Source organism: Ursus maritimus, unplaced genomic scaffold (assembly GCF_017311325.1).
Source record: "Ursus maritimus isolate PB19 unplaced genomic scaffold, ASM1731132v1 scaffold_29, whole genome shotgun sequence".
In the NCBI taxonomy this organism is placed as follows: Eukaryota; Metazoa; Chordata; class Mammalia; order Carnivora; family Ursidae; genus Ursus; species Ursus maritimus.
In genome coordinates, this window is record NW_024425452.1 from 13333213 (window position 1) to 13354054 (window position 20842).

Sequence of the window (20842 nt, forward strand, 5' to 3'; positions counted from 1 at the left end):
AACAAAAGGTAGAAGGAACTGCAGGAAACAGGATCAGGTGGAGGGAGAAGCTGAAATGCAGAGCGGCTACCACAGCAAAATTAGTTTATTCCACAGGAAGTTTGGACCTGGAAAGACCTTTGAGGCAAGGGACCTGATCCTCGAACCCCTCCTATGGGCTAGTCCTTATACAGGAGCTGTCCCTTGGGGAAGTCTGTCACCTTGTCTGTGGCAACTTTCTTCAAATGAGGGCAATGCCTAGAAGAGGACTGGTGTGTGTCTTCACCCAACCGAACTTTCAGCAGCTGAGGAAATGAGAGCCTAAGGGGGTGTCTTAGTAGTGGGTCACAGCATCCAATATGGGGACAAAGAGAAAATTAGCAGGATAAATGACTTAAGATAGATATTTTATTTTATTTTATTTTATTTATTTTTTTTTTTTTAAAGATTTTATTTATTTATTTGACAGAGATAGAGCTAGCCAGCCAGAGAGGGAACACAAGCAGGGGGAGTGGGAGAGGAAGAAACAGGCTCATAGCGGAGGAGCCTGATGTGGGGCTCGATCCCGTAACGCCGGGATCACGCCCTGAGCCGAAGGCAGACGCTTAACTGCTGTGCCACCCAGGCGCCCCTAAGATAGATATTTTAAACAGCATGAATGCTAAGGAGAAAACAGAAGCAGAGGGGAAAAGAGGTCTGAGTGGGTGATTTGTAATTTTAATAGGATGGCCATGCAGTTTGCACTCTTAATGTTTGAGCAAAGATTAAAAGAGATAAGGGAATGCGCCTTGTGGATATTTGGGGAAAGAGCAGTCAAGGCAGAAGAAACAGGGAGTTAAAGGCCTTCCACTGGACATGGGTCTGGAGGTTTGAGGAAGAGCTAAGGGGAGACACATAGGTAGAAGAGAGAATATGGGAGAGAGGTGTGGGAGGTGAGATCAGAAATAAAACAGGGACAAGATCAGGTAGGGCTTTCTAGATCATTTCTAGGTCATTGGCTCTTTCCCTGAGGGATATAGAAAATCACTGAAGAATTTTCACTAAGAGATTGTGGTGATCTGATTCCTATCTTTGAAAGAATAATTCTGGATTTTATGTTGAAGATAAGCAAAGACTCAAGTAGGAAGACGAGTTAGGAGGCTTTTATGATGACACAGAGAGAAAAAAATGATAGATGACGGACCACTGTGGGAAGTCGTCTATTCTAGATATATTTTGATGGTAATAAACCATATGGGGATGTAAGAAAAAAAAGTAAATGGAGGTTGATTCTGAGGTTTTTGTCCTGAGTTACTAGAAGGATGTGGTTGCTATTATTTTCATTAACTACTATGGGAACAACTACAGGAAGAAGAGGCTTCAGTGAGGGACAGAGAAGTCAGAGGTCAGTTTGGGACATGTGAAGTCTGAAATGTTTATTAGATAGATACCAAAGTAAATATATCAAATTAGGCAGCCCCATGTATGGACCTGATGTCTAAATTCTAGGTATGACACAACAAAGTGAGAACTTAATCTAAGTGGGGGGCCATTCACTTATAGATGATAAATGAGCCCATGACCTAGATGAGGTCAACAGAGAAATGCGTGCAATCTTGGGCCAGGGTGGTAGCTAGGTGAGAAAATGCCAGATTCTGGATATATTTGACATTAGTGGATGAATAAGAAGGAACAATGTGCATTTTTTTTTATGTCTATGATCTATCTCAGATGTAGATTGGATTGGTACAATCTTTTATTTATTCCCATGACATATTGCCCTTTAGCTGCTCTTCAGCGATGAAGCTATGGCTTAAAATATCCTCCGGAAAAAATGCGTATGTACATATGTAGGTACCCTATGAAATTAGAATTTAATGTGCAGAGAATTCATATGAAATTACTCATAGCATATAAAATAGTACACATCCAAGATAGGGTTTATTTTCCCATGCTAAAATAAATGTTTTGTTGTGTTTATAATAATTACCCACATAGTGAGTATACTAGTCTGCTGGGGCTGCCGGAACAAAATACCACAGCGTGGGTGGCTCTGACGACAGAAATGTATCTTCTCATAGTTCTGGGGGCCGGAACTCCCAGATCAAGGTCCAGGAGGGTCCGTTTCTGGTCAGAGCTCTCTTCCTGGCTTGTTGACTTCCTGGTTTCTTTATGCGTCCTCGCATGACCTTTCCTTGGTGTGGGAGTGCGTGGAGGGAGAAGAGTAAGTAAGCTCTCTGTGTCTCTTCTCCCTAGAATGATCATCCTATCAGATCAGGGCCCCACTCTTATAACCTCATTTAACCTGAATAACTTTCAGAGACACGGCCTTCAAATACAGCCACACTGTGGGTCAGGGCTTCAACACGTCAATTTTGGAGGGACATAAACATTCAGTCAAAGTGAGTAAGGTCAGTGTTTATTTATGTTTCAATGATAGTTTCTAGAATATGTTATAGTTAATCAGTGGCATAGCCATACCAATCAGTCCCAAAGCAGAGATATTAATTTACAATAGAGGTCTAGCCTAGACTTTTGTAACCGTTACAAAAGCTATATGCCTCTCTGAGATTCGCTTGTGGGATTTCACTCAATGTGGAATAGTGCAGAGAAGAAGGAACACCTCAGGCTTCCTCAGAGACACAGGAGGGTGGATCTAGAAACACTGTGATTCTTGCGCTGAGACATTATGGGTATAAAAGTGAGAAACCACGTATAGTGAGAACAAATGGAACAAAGCAAGGAGTCTGGAAACACTGACCCAGTGGGGAGTAAAAAAGAATTTTCTTGTGGTTATGCCTTCTTCTTTCTGTGCAATGCATGGGCAGGGAGGGAGTTTGGACAGGTTGCTCAAGTAGGGAAAATTGAGTCATGAAGTCATAACAGAAGTCAATATCTTAATAGCCAATGCAACAATTCAACTTTTATTTTAAAATGCAAATCTGATCATACTGTTCCCCTATCACTTTATGCATATGTCTATTCGCACTCCTTCTATTTTATTTGGATGTTTTATTATATCTCCATATTCCATGCCAGGCTGTGGATTCTCCATAACAGGGACTACGCATTTGTGTCTTCAGTATGGCACCTGGTACATAGTAGGGATTCAACCAATGCTTCTTGAATGAAAGAGTTTGGAAGTAGCTGGCCACTGAGTTCACTTCCATCGACACAATTCTCTAGTTCTCTGATTATAATTCCTAAGGGCTCTAAGAGACTAAGATAATCAGAGGTGGAAACCATCTTTAAATTGCATTTCAATTTAATTAAGACCCTACTGGGAAGGATTTTTTTGATTCAGACAATTTGCTTCTGTTCTTTCTCCCCAGATTCTTTGTTTACTTCAGTACACATGGTCTGATTGTTAGCATTTGTCTAAATCTTCAAGGACTAAATCCTCAGAGCAGGGCTGTTTAACTCACTCAGTATTTGGGGTGGGGGTGTTTTTCTTCATCTACACCTCCTTAATTTTGAGTATTAAGGGTTAAATAAGTGTTACATGAGCTTAAATGTATTTTTGCTTGATTATTCATTTGTAAATGTAACCCACCTTCTTCTATTAAATTTTAAAAAAGTGTTCACTAATGAATTAGTCTCTTTTGTTTTCCTTCTAGGTAATGTGAAAGAGGATAACCAATCCAAGTGGAATCTAACTACTCTTCCCTATCAGGGTAATGTTTATACATTGTAATTTTCATCTGCATTGTAAATACTAGACAATGTAATTTAAAACATAGTTACTAGCTATGTTAAGGATATGCTAATATAAAATAAATTGTGCGGTTTTTTACTAGTCTAATATTGCAAAATGCAAAAAAATCACAGTATTTCTTCTATTCGTATATCAAAGCAACTGTTTTGCCCACCCATCCTCTGTTTACAGTTATGCAAAGGAATGCTTTGCAATTAAAACCAAAGACTAAATCTTTGTTAGATTTCACAGGTATTTTAATCACGTAAATTAACTGTTTGAGGCTGTTTTCATGGATATATGCTTGGTGGGGGGGATGGAGGCGCTCCCATGTACCTATGTTTGCCAGAATGTGAACACCTTTATGTACTAGAATAAGTATGTAAGTATGTGGAGCCTTTAGTCAAGATTTTCACCCAAAATAAGAAGTGCAACAGAACAAAAATCATTTTTATTTGAGCTCATGAACTCACCATAAGCTATATACCTCAAATGAAATTTCTGAAGATTTATTGTTTACATTTGAGAAACTTCGACTCAAGAATTTTTTTTCCCACTCAGTTTCGGACCTACACCCTTCCCATCACTTCTAGATCACAATATGTATCCAGTATAAATGAAAGATGATTCAAATAGCTCACCACTCAGGCCTCAGTAAATTCACACTAACTCTTAAAAAAAAAAAAAAAAAAGAAAGAAAAGAAGGAAGGAAGGAACGAACGAACGAACGAACGAACGTTGGCCCCAAATAGCACATTGGTACATCACTGTGTTTTGCTCAAGGTCTTCTCACAGCATTTTGCAGATTCCGTATGTACAGATTTATGCTTACTTTTTCATGACCCGGACATATCCTTGCTTTCAGGAATCAAAGGGATCCAGTCCTGTTTGGAAGTGGCAGAGGCGTGTGTAGGGGATGTGGTCTGCAACGCACAGTTGGCCCCTTACCTTAAAGCTTGCTCAGCAAATGGAAATCTGTGTGATGTGAAACACTGCCAAGCAGCCATACGGTTCTTCTATCAGAATATGCCTTTTAACATTGCCCAGATGTTGGCTTTTTGTGACTGCGCTCAATCTGATATACCTTGTCAGCAGTCCAGAGAAGCTCTTCACAGCAAGCCATGTGCAGTGAACGTAGTTCCACCCCCTACTTGCCTCGATGTAATTCACAGCTGCCGAAATGATGAATTATGCAGGTGAGTAAAAACACGCATACCTTACTTTCTTATTTCGGCACCTTATTTGTTACAGTCAAGTCCTAACACTTGATCTCATTACATTAGCTGGAGTTCCCACCCTCATCCAGCATGACGTAAACAAAGCCAGACAACTCGTATTTTTGAATCCGTGGTACATGTGTAGTATCCTTTTCGTAATTCAAACGCAGAACGTGTTTTTGGAATAAGTGAATTCAGTGTGTCAGGGTTTGGTAGCCAGGAAGCAGCATTATTAATATTATATATTCAAGTTAGACTAACGAATTAGTAAGTAGACCTGACTGGCGCATCAGTTTAATTTGGTTTTTGGTATGATGACCGAAGGCCGTTAAATGTCACAGAGCTTTGATGAAGTGCCTCTTCAAACTTCAAAATGAATCTTTCTCTCTTAGGCTGGAGATCTGGAAGGAGAAGGTAGCTTGAGTCTGGTTTGGACATCGACAGAACCTATGTATGCCATGATGTCGGAAGTGTACCCATTCTCCTCTTCCCAGCCTTACACCCTCGACTTTCAGAGGAGTAACGTTGGTCATTTGCTTGTTTATTTCAATAAATAATTATAAAGCACCTACTACTGCTTTAGGCATCAGTGCACACAAGACCAACATGCTTGCCCTGGGGAGCTTATATTCTAGTGGGGGGAGAAGGGTAATAAATAAGTCAAATGCATATTATAAGGTCATGAGTGCTGTGGAGGCGAACAGGCAAAGGGAGAGAATAGGAGTGGCACTGTGAATGGGCAGAGAGAATTGCAATGTGAACAAGGTGGTCCCAGAAGGGAGCATTTTACCAGATTTAAACAAGTGGGAGAGTGAACCTCTCTCAGTAAGAATCTGAAAAAAGAGATACCAAACAGACCAGTTCTGAGGAAGAAATACTGCATGTTCAAAAACCAGTGAAGGTCGAGCATATGTGAGGGAGAGCAATAGGAGATGCAGTTAGACATCTGACTGGAATGGGGGCGGGCGGGCCTAGATCACAGGGGGCCTAGAGGGACACTAAGGACTTGGTTTGTACTCCCAGGAAAATGGTGGGGTTCTGGAGGATTTTGAGCAGAGGTATGGATGATCTGGCTCACTTATTCAAAGTTCCACTCTTGCTGCTAGTAGAGACTAGACGGAATCTTGCAGGTAATTACTTTTGGGAACCATAAATCTAATTCAACACTAACTTTTTCTTTTCCTCACTGCAGTCTTCATTAACACCTTTCCTTGTATATTCAAGATGAATTTATCTTTTGTGTGGTAAGAAATCCACAGTTAAGTGGGCCTCTTTGGACGAGTAAGAAAATGCAGAAAAGAAAGAGTACTGAATACATCCGATGAATCAAAATGATTTGGAACACTGATGTTACCAGGTTAAAGGAGCTTTATTTAAACAACCAGCAATTAAATCATATAATTTATGGATTCATCTTTTTGCTTCTTTTTGGCATAATTCTTCATATCAGTTTGCCCAGTGCCTTTAATTGGGGACTGTTATTTCATTTAAATAAATAAAACTCCATAAATAGCAAAATCATTTCAAGATCAAAATAAACATTTAATGTGGAAGAGTGGTTAGTGTGTGATGGCTCAGAGCAAGGATCGTCACATTTGTCACTTGCTTTGACCATTGCCAAATGAGCTGAAGGTTTTAATACCAACTGCCCAAAGGGATGGATTCTTGGTAAACTTCTTTCTTTTAGATTTTAACTGTCTCCACTCCTTTACGCTGCCATTCCGACTTTCAGAGTAGCTCCAAATCCTATAAATATTTGTCAAAAAAAGACAACTGCTTTACTACAGCACACATTCTGTAAGATAAGGGTAAAGATCTCAGCAGAGTGCTAGAACGCTGACGTATTTTTGGTTTCAACTTATCACATAGAATGCCAAAGTTCTTAAGAATGTCTTACTTGAGGATCCTATTTTACGAAAGTTGTGAGGCTTATTAATTATATTTCCTGAGCGAATAATAAAATTAATGATAAAAACGTGTTTTACAATGAAATGTAGATGTTTCAAACTCATATCTTTAAAGTCCTTATTTAGTGAAATATTGATTTCATTGATTCTCAGATGCGATTTTTTTACACATTTTAATATCCCTAACAGCTTTGGAATGAGTCTTAAGCTCAATGACAAGAAAATATTTATGAAATTAAAATAATTTAATTTCCAAAAAGTTACTTTAGTCATAATAAGATAATGGTATTTTCTATAGTCAATGACATAGGATGAAAACGTTTGATTACACTATCTTTATCATATCACAAATAGAATACTTATCAATCATCTATCTACACTAACAATGAAAACTAGTAATACTTTAACCAGCCAGGAAAACTTTTTTTTTTTTTTTTTTTTTTTTTTTTTTTTAAGATTTTATTTATTTATTCGACAGGATAGAGACAGCCAGCGAGAGAGGGAACACAAGCAGGGGGAGTGGGAGAGGAAGAAGCAGGCTCATAGTGGAGGAGCCTGATGTGGGGCTCGATCCCATAACGCCGGGATCACGCCCTGAGCCGAAGGCAGACGCTTAACCGCTGTGCCACCCAGGCGCCCCAGGAAAACTTTTTTTTTTTTTTTTTTTTTTTTTTTTTTTTAAGATTTTATTTATTTATTCGACAGGATAGAGACAGCCAGCGAGAGAGGGAACACAAGCAGGGGGAGTGGGAGAGGAAGAAGCAGGCTCATAGTGGAGGAGCCTGATGTGGGGCTCGATCCCATAACGCCGGGATCACGCCCTGAGCCGAAGGCAGACGCTTAACCGCTGTGCCACCCAGGCGCCCCAGGAAAACTTTTTTTAAAGCAATCCCTGTAAAAATACCAGATGTCTCCATGAATGGGTATCCAGCTTCACCTGATTCCAGTGCCAAGACTGTAGGCATACTACCTCATTACCCTAGTTATTTGCATTCAACTTTCAGAACATAATATATCTAAGCTTCCCTATCAAATTAAGTATTCTAATGGCAAGTGATGGGATTTGTGGTTAGAGTCCCTGAGAAGCCCCAGGAAGGATTCTGAAGCACACACTTCTGAGTTAAATTCATCTTGGCATCAACACCTTCTCAGATTGATTGGTAGAGAGTTGGTAATTGTTTTCCACCAGGAAAGGAGAGAAACCATTATCTCCAAAATGGTTGGTGCACAGTCTGCAAAACCAAAGGCACTTAAAAGAAGTCATCTTATTTCTCTCCACCTTTGACTAGCTTGTGATTAATTTTTATGATTTTTAATGTACATATACATGTCTCTTCTTGTATAATTTCTGTCTTCCATGGATTAATTCAGAGAGTAAGAACTGTGTACTTTAGATTTCTTTTCACAGTGTGCAAATAGTCCCTTAATGAATATTTTATAAAGGTGCTGGAAATATTATTCAATATTAGTAGTCAAGGTGAAAAAGACAAATCCTGTCATTTTCTCAAGCAAATTTTGCCTTAGGGAGATTTCTAGCATTTATATTAACTTATTGTTAATGTAATTCAGATGGAAAGAAATCCAAATGACAAACTACTTCTTCAGTGAGGGTGTTAAGCCCTTCATCTGCTACCTTTTTGGCTGAACAGCCTGTATGTGCAACGAGGAGAGAATTTGGGTCTTGAAATAAAACTTCTGTCCCTGTTCCAGATTCTTCAGTACATGATAGGTTTTGAAACTCCTTTATTTATTTGAAAAGGCCAGAGAAGGCAGTATAAAGACCATTTTTTCAACCGATTTTGTCTAATATAGATGTATACTGAGAGATGAGATTATATTTTGCCAATTATAAATGTTTAGGCACTTACAGAAAATTGTAATACGTTATATTCTCATACGTACAAACTCAAGAAAGTAGTAAAAAAATATTTGCTTAAAAAATTCTACTTTTTAAAAACAAAATTCTGCAATGTATACACTTATTTTAAGTGCTGTGAGTACTTACAAAATCTGATGACATATTAGGTCACAAATCCATGTGCAGAAATTATACCAACCACATTCTTTACATTGTGTAATGTAACTGGAAATCAATAGCAAAAATGAAAACAAAAATAATTCCATTTAAAAAGTACCTCTAAATAATTGAACACAAAACAACATAGAAAATTGCAGAATATCAAGAAAATAAGGATAATGAAACATTATACATCAAAACATTTAAACCTGAAATAGAATTTCTACCATATAAAGTCTTTTTTGCCATATTGAAATCTTTTTTCAAATCACGTAGGTAATGTCTACTAATTTTATGAATTTTTAATTTAATTTAATTTTTGTTTAAGATTTTATTTGTTTGTTGGACAGAGAGAAAGAGAGAGCGCAAGCAGGGGGAGCAGCAGGCAGAGGGAGAAGAAGGCCCCCCCACTGAGCCAGAAGCCTGATACAGGACTGGATCCCAGGACCCTGGGATCATGACCTGAGCCAAAGGCAGATGCTTAACCAATTGAGCCACATAGGCAACCCTGATGTTTTAATTTTAAGGTATCCTTTAATTCAGCATTTTTTGCAGAATTTCACAGCTAATTTTCTGAATGAAATAACTTCTATGAGTAGATAACTCAAACAACTGTAGCAAAATACGTATTTAAAAATGAATAAATGGCACCTAGGTGCAAATCTCTTCTCTATCAACTCATAAATGGTAATCCATACTGTCAATACTTATATTTAGAAGATATTTTCCATATAACCTTTAATTGCATTAAAGGAACATAGTTGTTCTTCTGGCTCAAAACTTTTGTAGGATTTTCTTAAATATAAATTTTATTAGATTTTTTTCCATTACATTAAAAAGCTGATTCCTTTAAGGTTACTTAAAATATGAGACTATTAAAAATAATAGTTTATGGATTTAAGCGGAGTAGCACCATGTGGACAATTAAGCTCATGATAAGTGTCTGTTTACTCAGAGGGTTTTCATGCTTGTTTGATGGTGATCTATTCAAGAAAAGATAAGTAATTTTAGGTGATAAATAATAAGTAGAGAGATTAAAATTCTTGGTTCCACTGAGAATCTCTTCTTTCTGTGAAAGTTTTGAAAATGAAATTATTGTATGTTATCCAGACTTTCATTCAAAGCTAGTACAGCACGAATCAAATACATAGCCAGAAAAGTTATGAACTGATGTCATTCTAATGGATTATCCCAGTCATTAAATAAACTCCTAATTTTTGTTTTAAATTAGCTCTTGCTGCCAGAGAAGCTCAGAATATTTGTAAATTCTAATTAGTCTGCCCAGAAATATTGAGAAAAAGAGTACAGTACGTTCCATCCTGTGGGAGAACTGGCTGGAAAGGTCAAGAGCCTTATATGAAATCACTTGGTGTGAGACAGTGGCCAAATGCTAGCCCTAAAAGCACATTCTGCTTCAAAAATACTGCTAATAATTCCACCAAGTAGTTTATGCTGCAAGTCATCATCCATTGAAATAAAATTAATAGTGAAGGATGATTCATCCAGGGAATCCTAAACTTAGCCTCTGTCTTTCATCACAAAAGGAAAATCATGCACAAGGTCTCTCTCCTTTGCTGGTCTCTACCGGGATGTTGTATAGCACTAACTTTGTTTTCGGCTGTGTACTGGCATTTAGAAGGCCTTTGGTTTCATGCCAGTCCTTCATTAGGTGAGGCAGTACCACGTGCTATTGCAAGATAATATTATTCAGACTAATTCCATTTCTTGATTCCTTCTAGGAGGCGCTATAGAACATTTCAGTCAAAATGCTGGCACCATGTGACTAGAAAGTGCCATGAAGATGAGCTCTGCATCAGTACCTTAAGCCAGCAGGACCTCATTTGCTCGGGAAGTGATGACTGCAAAGCAGCTTACATTGGTATCTTTGGGACAGTCCTTCAAGTACAGTGCACCTGTAGGACCGTTACACAAAGTGAAGAATCTCTGTGCAAGATTTTCCAACATATGCTTCATAGAAGATCATGTTTTGGTAAGTTATATATATTCACTAAATTGTACACGTATTTTTTTTTATCTGTGCAGCACAAAGTAATAATCCAACATAGAAAACAAAGACAACTTTATGTTTGCTATTCCATTTTATTTTATTTTTTATTTTTTTTTAAAGATTTCATTCATTTATTTGAGAGAGAGAGAGAGTGAGTGAGAAAGAGAACACAAGCCAGTGGTGGGGGGGGGTGCGGGTTGAGGAGGCAGAGGGAGAAGCAGATTGCCCACTGAGCAGGGAGCCTGATGTGGGGCTTGATCCTAGGACCATGGGATCAGGACCTGAGCCAAAGGCAGACACCCAACCAACTGAGCCACCCAGGTGCCCCTGCTATTCCACTTTAAAATATATATTCTGATTATGTTTTGTGTATTTGCTATTTTACTCATTTATATTTGAGTGGTATATGTTTTTTAATGTTTATGATTGGTCATTCCCAGTTATCATTTACTGATTTCAGTATCAAGAGGATGCAAGGTTTATCCTACAAGATTAATGAATATGTCAGTTATCTATTGTGAATAACAAACAACCTCAAAATGTAGTGGCTTAAAACAACCATTTATTGGCTCATAATTCTGCACAATGGGCTTAGCTTAGTTGGGTGGTTCTTCTGATGGTCTTGCTTAGGGGCCATTCAAGTAGCTACAGTCATTGAGTGACTCAGCTGAGACCAGATGGTCCAAGATGGTGTCCAGCAAGCACTACTGGATGGGATGCATGATTCTTCTCCATGTGTCCTCTTTAGCAGTTGACCTAGACTCTTACATGGGAGACAGCAGCTAAGCCCCTATGTGCATGTACTTATCAATTGTCTTCATCTGTCACATTTGCTAATGTCTCGTTGGACAGAGAAAGTCCCATGGCCAAATCCAGAGTCACTGAGAGAGGAAACTACACAAGGATGTATATATTTAAGGCTGGATTCATTGGGAGATCATTAATTTAATAATCGAATGCAGCTGTCCCAACCTCTGTAAAACATTGGTTCTTGGATTTAGGTTTTCTACTCTTGGTCTTTAACATGTCTGCTCATCTCCCTGTAATGAGAGAAGGAAACACATTTTTTAAAGTTATTATTTACTCAATTTTAGGAATAAAAAAAAATGAGATTTAGGAATTTAACTAATTTATCCTGAGCCTCAGAATGAGCAAGTGGTTGACAGGCATATGTGTATGAGTCTTGTAGAAAAAAACCTAAGGATATGATAACATACTAATTTAAGACTTCTCTATCATCCATCTTCAAGGTTTTGTCCTTACAACCACCCATGTCTTAAAATACCCCCAGTCTGGTCGGCTCCTCATTGTAACCATGGAACCTGCAAATACCATTCCCAGGAGAAAATAATAGATGTTTACTGTTTTACTGCAAACCAGATCTTTACATTTATACATAAATTTGACAGATATAGATATGAATGTGTCTATACCATACCCATTTAACTATATATAGATACACACATTTTTAAATGTTTTTTCTTAGATACTAAAGAGATACACATGAACTAAGGTGATCAAAATTGTGATTTGTTGTGTATTAGGAGATAGATACACAACTCAGAGTGTATGGTTTTAATTCCAACAGAGGTCTCTGTGGAATTTCTACAATTTGTATAATTAACACTATTTCAAATCAAATTTCATCTTCAGTTGAAATCATGATACAGAGTGGAAAACTGTAACACTACATGTGTTGACTCATATTCCATAAATAATCTTCCTCTCTGATTAATATTAGGTGTCTAATTCGGTTAGAACTAAAGGTACTTATGAGCGGCTCATAGCAGTACAGAAGGAAATACCAAATAAAATAATTTAAGCCAACAGAAATACATACAGTTACACTATCGTGATAATTTATAAGTGGGTTTCTCCGTATTAAATGATATCCAGGAAAAAAAAATGAAGATCCTACAGGTCAGCAATAACTCAGTTCCTAAAAATGCCAGTTCCAGCAACCTAATTCTAGTTCCGAGCCTCGTTTTCTCCCATGTGTTTTTAATCATTGTTATACTTTACTCGCATTGCGTTTAGCTGCTGTCACCTGTACACAGCCCAGAACATTCGTAGAAAAACAGCAGAAATGGACATTAAAAAATCCATAAACATCGAAGTACTATAAATGTTTTGGAAAATTCAAAGCTCTTTCACTTTCTTCACTCACTTAGACTCAACTTTGTGAGATTTCTTTTCAAACATTACCTACTCAAAGTAGGAGTTTCAAGTGATAGGTTTGTATAATTAAAGGAACGTTCAAGGCCTTTCATCGCAGTTCTCGAATTAACAGGAAAAGTTTCAAACACAAAACAAGAACTAAGTCCTTAGCCCTGACTAGTTCTAAGAGACCCCTATCCCCTGCTCCAGGGGCTTGAGAAGAAGCACGACGACCGTCGGAATGAACCATTTCTCTGACATGTTTGCGTCCTGACTTCTCACATCACTCACGCATGCTCAGGAGTTATCAAAATGGCCCTCGGTGCAGCTCGTTTCCAAAGCTCTGGGGCGTCTGCTCACTCTACTTGAAAGGAGCGGAATGGAGTAGGGCTGAGAGGGCAGTTACGGAAAATTTTCAGCTTGTCACCTTTCTTTGGCTTAGAAGCATTATTTTTCAAACTCATTTGACCCCAGGCCACAGGAAGCAATGCATGTTCCATTAGCTTTTTGTGTGCAATGTCTTCTATTTTTTTAAATATATATATATACACATACATATATGTGTGTGTATATATATGTATATATATGTATATATGTGTATATATATAAAATTATTATTTTATTCCATTAATTGTTTTCAGTGCTGACGACTACCCACTAAAATGACTTCATGACCAGCTAGTGTGTTGCTCACTGAAGTTTGAAGAGCACTTGCTTGGAGTACAAATTCATCTGGAAATAACCGGCATTGATATACCCAAGCCAGTGTATAACAATTATGAATAATTACAGAGTAGCTAGCATCTATTGAATGCTTATTTTTGGTCACATTTTCTCACCTAGTCTTAACAACTCAGTGAGCTAGATACTATTATGTTCTCTGTTTCACACATGAGGAAAAGGAAGCTAAGATGTGAAACGGCTTGCTCGGGGTTCTATACCCAGGAGCACGCGGCAGACTCAGGATCCGAACCCGGGCTGGCTGCCTCGGAGCCCGCTATGTTCTCCTGCCGTGCGATGGTAGAGACGAGCTTGTGTCTGTTGAGCATGCTCCAAAGCCGGCTCGCGGGAAACTCTGAGTTCTGCTATCAGAACTGAGCTTTGAAAACATGCCAAGGAGCCCGCCTCCGTTCCTGGTGCAGGACCAGAGTTAGGCAAGTGAGCATCCCGAACAAACTGTATTTGGCCACTAGCTTCCTCTTAACTCCGCGTCACTAGAGCTGTGCAGACTTCCTTTTCTCTGATCTCTTGCAGTACAGAGCAAATTTGTGGCATTTAGAGCTGAGAGAGAGGTGGATAAAATGGAAGAGAGAGGAACTGGGTAAGACAGAGAGGACTTCTGAAGTGGAAAGACTGAAAGGAGCACTGCTGTGTTTCCTTGTTACGTGCAAGGATTCAGTCCGCAGGTGTGGGGGTACCTGGCGCTGACAGGAATGTTCCCTTTTGCCTTGCTCAGCATTGTCTTTTTTCATGTCACCTGTAGTCATCTTCAAGAGATTTGGACACATCCCTATTCTGCTTCTAAAGTCTCAGTTTCTTTTTTGCTTTTTGAAGAATGATTTTTAAAAAATAAAAATAAAAAGAGACTACCTTTCTCTGTTAAATCCTACAGGAAATGGAAAGCATAGCAATACAGATGCAATAGAAGTTAAAACAAAATTTAAAGAAAACAGAAATAAATAAATTCTTCCCCCAATCCCGTTCTTTAGAGAGTCAAGGTTAAAAAAGTTGGTGCATTCTTTTGAAACTTTTTTTTCTTGTAATACATACATAACTTGAATATCTTGTATGCACCCAGATGCCCCCCTCACATTGACACACGCATACACACATATTTTTTTTAATGGAATGAAACTATACATACTTCTTTACAACTTGCTTTTTAACTTCAAAATATATGGTGGGCCATTTGCAAGTACATACATATTCGATGACTTTATTCTTTTTAAAGGCTGCATAGTATCCCACGGCATATGTGCACACACACAGCGTGCATGTATGTATGTCATAATTTATTTAATCTATAATTAATAATGTGGACGTTTAGGTTGAATGTGATTGTTTATTATGATAGGCATTGCTGCAATAAATGTTATTGCACATTTTAGTTGGCATTTCAATAGCATATATTTCAAACGGTGAGATTACTAGATTATAGCATTTTTATATTTTTAAATTTGGTAAAAACTGGAAAAAAAGTTTGTTCCAATTACATTCTTAGAAAAATCTTAATGTTTTAATTTGCATTTTTATTATAAGTGATGCTAAACATTTGTTCTGTGGTTTGTTGGAAATATTCTATTTCTTTTACCTACTCATATTCTTTGCCCAAAATGTCTGCCTTTTTTAGTATTGATAAGTGAAATTTTTGTTGCCTATATCAGAAATTTGTATTGATATGTGAGAATTCACTAATCTGCACACGTCTTATAATAATCTTGATTTCATGGTCTCTTATGGCAAAGTGATGATCTGTTATATTGTGGGCTTGGGCTCAGATCTCCACCCTGCTATGTGTTATCTGGGTTATGTAAAGAAGGAAGTTTTTGAATCATTTCTTCAGTAGTCAACCATTCATCAACTGGATAATTCCCACTGCCATTGTAAAAGATGTTTTTTAAGTGATTAGTAGTTATCTAAGAAAAAGTATCATACAAAACCAAAAACAGATTCTTAAACTAGATAAACTTGTGGTTGCGGGAGAGGAGGTGGGTGAGTGAGCTAGGTGAAGGGGATTAAGAGTACACTTGCGGTGGTGAGCACTGAGTAATGTATAGAATTGTGAATCATTACATTGTATACCTGACACTAACATAACACGATGTTAACTATACTTGAAAAAATATATAAATTAGGAAATTTTTTTAAAAAATACATGCATGGAAAATTATATATCTACCATTCACCTTAAGATATAGAACATTACCATTATTTTTTAAGGTTTTTTTAAAGATTTTATTTATTTATTTGAGAGAGAGGTGTGTGAGTGAGCTCCTGGAGGAGCAGAGGTAGAGGGACAAGCAGACTCCCTGCTGAGCCCGGAGCCCCACGCGGGATTCGATCCCAAAACCCTGAGATCATGACCTGAACTGAAATCAAGAGTCAGACACTTAATCCACTGAGCCATCCAGGTGTCCCTATTTTTTAAGTTTTTTGAAGTTTTACTTCATATCACATCCTTTCTCCCCAAATTCAGGGGTAACCAACTACACACCTACGCACATGCATGATACATAACAGAAATACACATGCCTGATATTGTCTAGGACAGTGGTTCTCAATCTTTACTGCAGATGAGAATCACCAAGAGATTAAAAATTCTGAGGCCCAGCAAACCAATAAAACTCCATTATGTGAAAGCAGGACATGAGCGTCAGGAGGGCTAGTCTCATGAGCATGTGGTCAGTGTAGTCACACGGGCTGTGTGTTCAAAAGGGCCCTGAGCTTGGGGCTTCATATTCTGCATACATCATCCTGAAGTTTTTAATAATTGCTTTGTTGAATTTGTGCTTTGTAAATAAACTCCAATGGAGCATAAACAAGGTGCTTGGAGCCTTAGCTCACATATGTTCCTGCCTCTTGCCACTTCGTAGGGACATGCAGATTCTCAACTGCCTGCCCCACCCCTTGGTACCCTGGGCACTGCTCAACACTCCTCCTCTCCCCACTCTTTACCTGTCACCTGACATTTGTCTTTATATATTTTTAATGATATTGAGCCTTCCAGTACACGTATGTAGATTTTCCTTGATGACTTTCAATAAGCCTTTATTATTTTCTCAGTAAAAAAGCTTCTCAATAATAGTTTTCTTATATAACTTTGGCTATAATTATTTCTAGATATTACTAAATATTACAATTGCTGCTGCAAATCACATCTTCCAAATCAAATCTATTCTATTTTCAAACTGTAGTTGAATAATAGAAATTAATTGATTTTCATACATACATTTGTATGTAGCAACATTTTTAAACACTCACAAGATTTAACAATTTTAGAATTCTTTTGTATTTCCTATGTAATCATATGCTCTTCAATTATTATCGTTTTGTTTCCTTTATCTAATGCTCATACCTTTTTTTCTCTTTTCCCATTCCACATCTAGGACCCACAGAAAAATGTTAAATATAAATGGTGACAGTGAGTACACTTTTGCTGTGCCTGACCGTAAGGGGCATCTTTCACCATTCTTCCATGAAGTATAATGTTTGTCATTATATCTGCAGATACTCTGTATCAGAATAAAGAAATTCCCTTCTATTCCTTGACTGTAAACTCCTTTTAAAAAATGAGCACTGAATTTTAGTAAATGCTTTTTCTACATTTGCAGTTTTCATTTAAAACATGTTCGTTTTCTAATCATATTCTTGTAAAAGAACAATTGGTTGTGGGGCCAGTTTTGTCATACTATTAGAAATAGAAGCACTATTCCTTTCTAAATACACTCGAGGATTTCCATCTGTATGAAAAGGAAAGGAAAAAAAACTTATTATTTAACATCCTATCTCTTCTCCTTTAGCCAGATTCCGGAGAAGAGTTACCTGTGTCTATTGCTTCAATTTCTTCATCTTTTACATCCTGATCCGTCCAGTCCAACCTGCTCTCTGGATATGGGTCCCTTCACAAAAGATTTCCTACAAGGTACCAATCACATCCATGTCAGAGATTCCAGAAGTCCTTGTCTTACTGAAATGTTGAGTCATTTTCAAGAATTGTTTAATGCTTTCTTGATACACATTTTTTCTCTCTTGGTTCTCATTCCTCCGATCACTCTGGATGCATCTTCTATGTTTACCTTGTAGGCTTATCCAATTGGCCAATTGATATTTGTGTTGCTTAAGAATTAGCTGCAGTATCTCTACTAGAGTAAGTCTCAAATTTTCTCCTAAGAGGTGTCCTCTATGATCACATCATTACCCCGTACATTGATTTACAGTCTTTAGGGCAAACCTCTTTTCTAAGCTTTGGGTCCACTTATCGGCCCACCTACTTGGATATTTTCTTTTGGATTATTCTAGATCTTGGGTGATATGCAATCCAGATGCTGTGGTATCTTGTAGTAGACAGGCTACCTATGACTAAAAGACAAGTTTTTCCCTGTCATCCTTCCAACACAAACACCAGACACCACACACCCTATATATATGTGTGTACGTGGATGTATATATTGTAACAGGCATACATATATTATAACAGGGACAACATAACCTCAATAAAAGTTTCCATTCCAAATAAGGGAAAGGGGAGAGTAATAGCACACAGTAATGAAATCCTGCTTAATAGGCATTGTGAAGCCTCTCTTTAAGTGTGGATTTCCTTGGATGACTGGGAAGGACCACCTTCTCTGGCTCCCATCTTGCCCTCTGGAAGGTTCTTCCTTATCCATCTTCCTCCATAGCCATATCTGAAGGAAGTTTGGGGGGAAATGACCTCCTTGGGGAATATGGAGCTCTCAGACACTGTATCCTGTTCATAGTTTGAAGCATTAAAAGTTTAGCAGTCACAGACTTTTTGCAAATGGACTGGTGGCTCCTTTGGCAATATAATCTCTTAAAAAATGTGTTAGGTTTCTAATCTTTTTTTTCAGTTTTATCCAGCTATATGTGCCAGTATCCACAATAAAAAAAGTGTTTTCTTGACTTGGTTCCCAAGTCGGCCTTATTTCCTTGATCCCTCACCCCCATGCCCCTCTCTCTCATGTAATGATTTAAGCTAATCTAAACAATAGACTAAAGTGAAAATGTAATACCTTTAATCTGATTTTTGCTGCATGGTTGAGTCAATTTGTTTAACTCAAATACTGGGTTTTTTGTAACTGGAGATCTTTTTTTCAATCTTATCTTTTACTATTTGGAATCTAGAATCAGTCCGCTTTCAATGTTGGGGAGTCCTCATTTCTAGCTGATCCCTGCTAGGATCAAGATAAAAAGATCTGCCTTCTTTGTGCCACTACCATGAAAACCAGCCGTTTTATACCTGGTTATATCTTTATTGTAAAACTCTGCACAACGCAGTCGAGAGTAATCAATTCACACTATCATTCTAACTCTTTCAAGTTGTCTTGCTCCTTTTGGGACCTTCCAAGGTGCTTGGAGAAATGCATCGTAGAACTGTCTTCATGGTAAAAGGAAGGGGAAAGCCTTGATTCTTTGGCTCCTGTCTTCCATTTCTGAGGAGGGGTCCCATGAGCCTTGATTCCCTGGAAATTGTGGATAGTGTATCTGCGAATGCGGAGTGGAGCCCAATGTGCATTTCATGCTGCAGTGACTGAAAATCACTGAGGAGGAAAGAAGGAAGTGTATGGTGCAAAGGCCAAGGTAAACACTGTCAGGCTGCATCTGCACAAAGACAGATGAGGCATTTGGGGAAGCATTTTGATGGTAAGGAACAAAGACAAATCCATATGCATCATTGCCTCCTTTAGAGTGAATGGATAATGGTATCATCAATCTGCCACCAACCTGGCAGACTGTGGGCACAGTGTAGGTCCTGCTGTTGCTAGGAGGTTTGGTATTCATTACTAGCAGAACTTTGATGGATTTGCCTTAGGGAGAGACAATCCATTCTGTGGGGCCCATGCATAACCACTGTCTTCGTCACCACAGCTGCTATCCATACTCATTGCACAGGGCTTGGGTGGCTGAAGAGGAGGCATGATTTGCCTCCACTGGGTAGATCATCAGTTTACCTGGTTGGTGAGGGCCTGCTCTGTCGTGGATACTGTGTAAGGCATTAACCCAAGATAAAAATATCTGCCTTCTTTGTGCCACTACCATGGATGTTTCCATATGCCTCTTTACCTCATTTGCCTCACCATGTCTACAGTCTTCCAAGTTTGATCTTTTCATCTCTCTGATCAAACAATTTTTATTTATTTTTTTATTTTTACAGATTTTATTTATTTATTTGATAGAGAGAGAGAGAGCCAGCGAGAGAGGGAACACAAGCAGGGGGAGTGGGAGAGGAAGAAGCAGGTTCCCAGCAGAGCAGGGAGCCCGATGCGGGGTTTGATCCCAGGACCCTGGGATGACTCCCTGAGCTGAAGGCAGATGCTTAACGACTGACCCACCCAGGCACCCCTGATCAAGCTATTTATTACTGCCTATCAGTCTTAACTTCTATCCACTTCTTTCTCTACAAAGTGAACAATCGGAAGTACTACTCATGCTTGGCTGGTGGGGAAGATTTCCCTTCACCGTTATCCTCTAAGGCCATTTGTAAGTGGATCTGTGGTGTGGCAGCTGTCCATTTACAGTTAGCACTGATGTACTGTGCTCTCCTCTCTGGGACCCAATGACTTAATGGATCTTATAATATTCAGTAGCCTAGTAGGAGCTATATTTCAAATAGCAAATGGTCTTCCACTGCAGGTGGCATGACTTTGCTCCAGAGTATGAGGGGTCTGAACTGTAACCCTCTTATTAGGGATTGTCAGAAATTCTGTATTTATCTAGAGAGTAAATGAGATTAAGTGGATAAAATTCCCATTACATAGCAAATATTCTATACATTTTAATTGTCCAGCCCATAAAAAACATTGTTTTTGGTCCCAGATTCAAGACTGAAGCATTGAGTGTCTTTCCCTAATGTTTTATAGAGACTACACACATTGTTAGGAATTTCTATATTAATGTTTCACTAAAGCCAGCTGTTTCCCCAATTCTGTTAGGAACAATCTTTCCAATGTTAACGAAGAGCCTGATGACCACAAAGGCAACCCGAAAGTATTAAGAAGATGGATATTAAATTGTTAGTTCTCAAACCTGTTAATTTTCAGAAATGTATAGAGAATGTGTTTAAAAATACTTTTTACCTAACCTCAGTTATCCTAATTCAGTGGGCCTGGGGTGGAGCTCAAAATCTCTATATAAAAAAAAAAAAAA

The 20842-nt window shown here is 38.2% G+C and overlaps 1 protein-coding gene across 1 annotated transcript in view; it reads left to right on the top strand.

Moving 5' to 3' along the window:
• The window catches only part of GFRAL (GDNF family receptor alpha like), a 58070-nt gene that overhangs the window by 15714 nt on the left and 21514 nt on the right, over positions 1 to 20842 (top strand). The window contains exons 4-6 of the mRNA XM_008691941.1: positions 3576 to 3632; positions 4518 to 4848; positions 10533 to 10783. Of these exons, the coding sequence (XP_008690163.1) occupies positions 3576 to 3632; positions 4518 to 4848; positions 10533 to 10783 (639 nt within the window). The remainder of the gene's footprint in view (positions 1 to 3575; positions 3633 to 4517; positions 4849 to 10532; positions 10784 to 20842) is intronic.